At 37.3% G+C, this 5,525-nt stretch overlaps 1 protein-coding gene across 1 annotated transcript; it reads left to right on the top strand.

Moving 5' to 3' along the window:
- On the top strand, positions 1–3,528 carry LOC102622148 (serine/threonine-protein kinase PBL34). The gene is made up of 6 exons (XM_006474358.4): positions 1–511; positions 1,067–1,386; positions 1,494–1,629; positions 1,992–2,125; positions 2,208–2,331; positions 2,838–3,528. The coding sequence occupies exons 1-6, from the start codon at positions 391–393 to the stop codon at positions 3,290–3,292; spliced, it is 1,290 nt and encodes a 429-aa protein (XP_006474421.1). The 5' UTR covers positions 1–390; the 3' UTR covers positions 3,293–3,528.
- The last annotated feature ends 1,997 nt before the right edge of the window (positions 3,529–5,525 follow it).

Genomic DNA, 5,525 nt, shown 5'->3' with positions numbered 1-5,525 from the left:
TGAGGGGGCTAATTCCCCCATCCCCCACAAAAAAAAGGTGGTGGGAAAAAAGTTCTTTTTGTACACACTGCGATGATGGTGATGATGATGATGCCTGCAATCTCCAACCAGCATCACCGTTTTTAACATTTAGCATTTTTTATTTTTTATTTTTATTTTCTTCCTCTCTTTCTATCATTTCACTTCTTTTCTTTGCCTCTCACTTCACTTCTCTTTTCTCTTTCTTCTTCTATTAAACCAATGGCCAGTCCCCTCCTCCTCCTCCTCTTGTTTACACTTTGTTTTATCATGCAATTATATATGTAAATTACTACTACTCACTGCAACATGTAACGAAACATAGAAATTACAATTAACAAACGAATAAAAAAAATATTAATCTTTCATTTCATGGAAACCAAGTGCGGTTGCTGGGCTTTTCTTAAACGCGGCGTTAGAGGTTCCTGCAAGTCCTCTGCTTCTAATCACTCTGCTAACACTATTCCTCGTACTAGTCTTGTTTATGATGCAGGTACCTCTTTTTTTTTTTTTTTCTCTTTTCAATTGCTTCTCTGTTACTGTCTTGCAAGTCCTTAATGTTTATGCTAGTTTTTAAAGCTGATATTGGTGTGTGTGTGTGTGTGTTGTGTATGGTTATTTTACTTTCTGTGATGTGAATAATTTATCTTCTTTATTATCTCACTCTCTGACTTTCTTCTGACATATTTTATAATTAATGTTGTACTGTTGCTTTGGCGATGCTCTGCTATGAAAGAAATTCGAAACATGAAATCATTGTGGGGTTGTGGTTTAAATAACAGATCTGTTCTTGCTGATTCCTTCACCAAGATCAGTTTTTTTAGTCACAAAGCTCTTATATTTGGAGTTCAAATGAATCCTAGAAGCCTTCTGTTCCCAATGGAACGCACTTAAGTCTTACCTTTGACAAAATTTTATACTTTGCTAGACTTGTTCAAGTTTTCACCAAAGCTAAATTTGCATAGTATTTTATGTATTCAAGACTTGTGAATTGTGATGAAGGAAAGAAAAAAGAAAGGAAAGGTATCTCATTCTTCTGTTCGTGCAGCTACTGAGACGCGATACTTGAATGCTAGTAATCGGGAGCTATGTGCTCCAAATGAAGCTCACTTGTCCTCGGATAATCCTGATCCAGCTCCTACAGATGAAAAATCACCATGCCAGCTGCTTCAGTTCACTTTTCAGGAGCTAAAATCAGCAACTGGAAATTTTAGGCCTGATAGTATTCTTGGGGAGGGTGGATTTGGATATGTCTTCAAAGGATGGATTGAAGAAAATGGGACAGCTCCGGCAAAACCCGGGTCGGGAATTACAGTTGCTGTTAAGAGCTTGAAGCCAGATGGTCTTCAGGGCCATAGAGAATGGGTGGTTAGTAGAATATGTGATTTTGGGTTAGTAGACTAATGACGGTGAGAGAAGATTTATTAGATGCTTAAAACTGGGAGTTTAACGTATTGAAATTATTCTTAATGCAGGCTGAGGTTGACTTTCTTGGGCAGCTTCACCATCCTAATCTTGTTAAGCTTATTGGCTACTGCATTGAAGATGATCAGCGTCTGCTTGTTTATGAATTCATGACTCGTGGTAGTCTTGAAAATCATCTTTTTCGAAGTGAGTTGGCAATTTTCTCTCTAAATTCTTTGAACTAGTTCTCTTATAATGCGACATCAGTGTTAGGACGGTTAAAGAATTTGCCTTTGGGCTGAGGCTACAATGTTGAAGTTCAGGATTTTTATCTAAGCATCTTCCTCTGTTTTATATGTCCACTCGGTACAGGTCACTCTTTTAAGTCTCTTTTAAGCATTAAGAGCAACTCTTTTAAGTCCCTTCTCAGCATTAAGAACGAGTAACTAGCGTGATGCCTTTAGCATAACTTGTTTTAGTCAGCATCACCGCTAACTTCTTGTTCTTGTTTCAATGATACCACCACATTTTTGCATGACACATATGCTGATGTGTTTATACTTTTGAAGGGACTATACCTCTTCCTTGGTCCAATAGAATTAAGATTGCACTTGGCGCTGCAAAAGGATTGGCCTTTTTACATGGTGGCTCAGAACCAGTCATATACAGAGATTTTAAGACATCCAACATTTTGCTTGATTCGGTATGTGAGTGATAAGTTTTACCAATTGGTTTTGTTCTGTCCTCAGTTTAAATGAGTTCTTAGTATGGAATTACTTCAACAGGAATATAATGCCAAACTTTCAGATTTTGGTCTTGCAAAAGCAGGCCCTCAAGGGGACAAAACACATGTTTCTACTAGGGTTGTAGGAACATATGGCTATGCGGCTCCAGAGTATGTTATGACAGGTGAGACATTTCAGGAGGTGTTTGAACAAAATGAACCATAGACTCTGGCTTGGCACTAGACCTTTTAGAGGATTTGGAGTCGCCATTAAAAATGGTTTGAATCTCTACACACCAATGTAGAAGGAATTATGTGTGCAAATTCATGCAAATAGGCATTTTGTTAAAAATTTTCTCTATCAGCTGTGCAAGAATATTGTTCTTGCGCGAGTTGTGTGGCACGTAACATTCACAGAGACACACTGAACACAAATTTTTCTTTAATTGAAGTACCCCTCTTTTCTCACCATATTTTGTACATGTATTGTACATATTCAACATGTTGATCTAATGAGTATAATGTTATTTGGCATTCACTATCCAACTCTTCGTGCACCAAACCTGACATATAGTATTTGAGTTCAGATGCTTTAGGTCTTTGTCTAGAAGCAAGTGGTTTAGTGGAGTTTTCTGTATCACTGGAAATTTGGGGACCTAAGAATATCAAACTATGCCCTTTTCTTTTCCAGGACACCTGACGTCTAAGAGTGATGTTTACAGCTTTGGCGTAGTGCTGCTTGAGATTTTGACAGGCAGAAGATCAATGGACAAGAAGCGTCCTAGTGGGGAACAAAATCTTGTTGCATGGGCTCGGCAATATTTGGCTGACAAGCGAAAGCTTTATCAAATTGTTGATCCTCGTCTGGAGCTGAATTATTCCCTCAAAGGAGTTCAGAAAGTTTCTCAGTTAGCTTACAACTGCCTCAGTAGGGACCCCAAATCTCGCCCTTCAATGGATGAAGTTGTGAAGGTCCTCACTCCGTTGCAAGATCTCAATGACCTTGCTATCTTGTCTTATCACTCTCGTTTATCTCAGCAAGGTAGACGCAAGAAAAAACAAGACGGAACTCAACAGCTTGCAAGTGCACATTCTAAGAGCATCAGAGATTCTCCATTGAATACTGGCAAGCAGCGTTGTAGATGATATGCTGTCATATCCTCTCCCTGATTGCCTCAACTATTATATGGATTGAGGTTGCAATGCCACTTTTATTACAGGGGTTGTGTGAAGACAGTATGTAAGGCTTGTAGTATAATTTTTGGGTGTTTTGATATTTTCTAGAGCCAGAAGTGTATGGAAGAGGAAAGGCACATCTTCCTTTTCTCTGAAACCTCAGATTAGGGTGCTAACAATCAATGGGAAAGTGCCTTGCGATTTTACTGTGTTGCAATTGAGATATATTTTGTAATTAGATTAAACGTCCCATTTCCAAGAATGTGATTTGCCGTCATCTGATTGTCAAATGCTTTGAGTTTCTAGGCATTGATGATATGCATTTTTCAAGAAAAACAAAATTTTACCACCCTTATTATAGCATGTTTCGGCTACCTATATTCAAGCCACAGACGAAGCCTCTCCGAGCAAAATCAGTTTTGATAAAGATATATGCATCTTTAGACCGAGCATGAGGTCCATGGAATATGCATTTGGTCATCCGTCATCTTCAAGATAGAATCTAATCTTGCTTTTAACTTATTTTGCAATATCTCTAAGAACAATACATTGAAGCTTCACCCTTTTACATATTCATTTTGTCATCAGCTCTATAAATGTATCACATTCAAACGAGAATCACATCTAGCTTTAACTTATTCTGCAATTCACTCCCAAAAGGGATACATTTCGTAAGTGACAAAGTTCATAATTCATAACCATTAAAGAAAGAAAAGTATATTACGTATACGTTTTGTCGCTTGCTGTATTATTTCTGTCACATTAAAACTAGAATCTTATCTCGCTTTAAGTTATTCTGCAAACCATTTCCAGAAATCTGTCCGGTAAAAATTCCTATTGTTATTTATCTAACCGATGCATCACATCTCTAAAGAATATGCTTGCTTGCACATCAATGACCAAAAATCAGTGTTCCCACTAATGTGTTTTCATCTAAAAGTTAAAAGCTTCAGTGTCTCAATGAATTCATTTGAGTCACAAACATGATTAGGCCAACTGGCAATTTCTCAAATGTTAATTTGAATTTAGCTAGGATGAATAAAGCACCGTGAATGATCATTTTTGTTGTTTCTTATGAGTAAAGCCAAGGACTAAAAGGAATCCAAAAATGCTATGAGTTCTTAACATGACACCGACAGTGCCCTGTCTCTGTATGCAGCAAAATATCTGCTTTAAGATTCATTGTAAAGGCATCTCAACGGGACCGTGCTTACATTAAATGACAGAAAAGTCCCTTTTGGGACTGCTTGTTTATGAGAAGTTTTTCTTCCAAATATTTTTTAAAAAATTCGGACTCAAGACACCTGGATTGCGCAACAAAGATGCTTATGTTGAACAGATTTCTGATTCTGACTATAATTATTGATGTATAGACGGGTGTGGCCGAGGAATTTTCAATAAATTTTGTTTAACTAATCATTATTCGAGATCAAATCTTGGGGAAGTAAGACATTAAAAGGTAAATTTGGGCTTACTGACCATCATTACTTTCTGTTTGTTCACAGCATAATATATGCCATATTTGAATTAACCCGCATCGCTGCATTCTCATGCATATGGGGTCCCTGGAAGAAAGCAAGCCATAACTTGAAATTGAAGTCTGCACGAGCTTCTGAACTTTTAAGTCCTTGCCGTTAAAGTTGGCTACGATCTCTTTTGCCAATTCATACATAAAAAGTGAAAAGAAAAAAAAAAATGAAAACGAAAAATAAATCCTGGTCACTCGAAGATTTATTATTGACTATTTGTTTTTAGTTAAATATACAACATAGGACCATCAATTACAAGCTTCCAGGTGTACTCTCGGTCTATTGACCATAATGAGCATGGTGTGTAACTCAAAGATGGGAACAACCTTAAGCTGAATGAGGGTATGCGTATACCTACCCATCCAGACGACTCCCGATCATGTGACCTAATTCATTAGAATGGCCCCACGCTGGCCTTCCGCGTCAACCAGTGCACCCCGATGCACCAACGTGCATCAAGGTCATAACTAGGTAGGTTTGAATAATATAAATTTGTTCATGTAATCCACTGGATGAAATTAAGATGAAATAAAAGCTTCAAAATACTATCAAGGATTTAAGAAAAAAAAATTCAATTTTATGTTTTAATCTTAAATGAAACGAACTGGTTAAAATCAGTAGTGACCTATGAGATTCGATAATATAGTAGAAAGATTCCTACTCCAAAAGTTTGA

Source organism: Citrus sinensis, chromosome 9 (genome assembly GCF_022201045.2).
Source record: "Citrus sinensis cultivar Valencia sweet orange chromosome 9, DVS_A1.0, whole genome shotgun sequence".
Taxonomy (NCBI): domain Eukaryota; kingdom Viridiplantae; phylum Streptophyta; class Magnoliopsida; order Sapindales; family Rutaceae; genus Citrus; species Citrus sinensis.
The sequence above is the reverse complement of the archived record's forward strand: the minus strand, read 5'-3'. Positions and strand labels throughout refer to the sequence as shown.

Bases quoted from the DNA above. Each gene is read 5' to 3' on its own strand.
- LOC102622148 (XM_006474358.4), top strand. From the start codon at position 391: ATGGAAACCAAGTGCGGTTGCTGGGCTTTTCTTAAACGCGGCGTTAGA. The intron at 1,630-1,991 runs GTGAGTTGGCAA...ATACTTTTGAAG, and splicing joins TGAAAATCATCTTTTTCGAA to GGACTATACCTCTTCCTTGG. The intron at 2,126-2,207 runs GTATGTGAGTGA...TTACTTCAACAG, and splicing joins CCAACATTTTGCTTGATTCG to GAATATAATGCCAAACTTTC.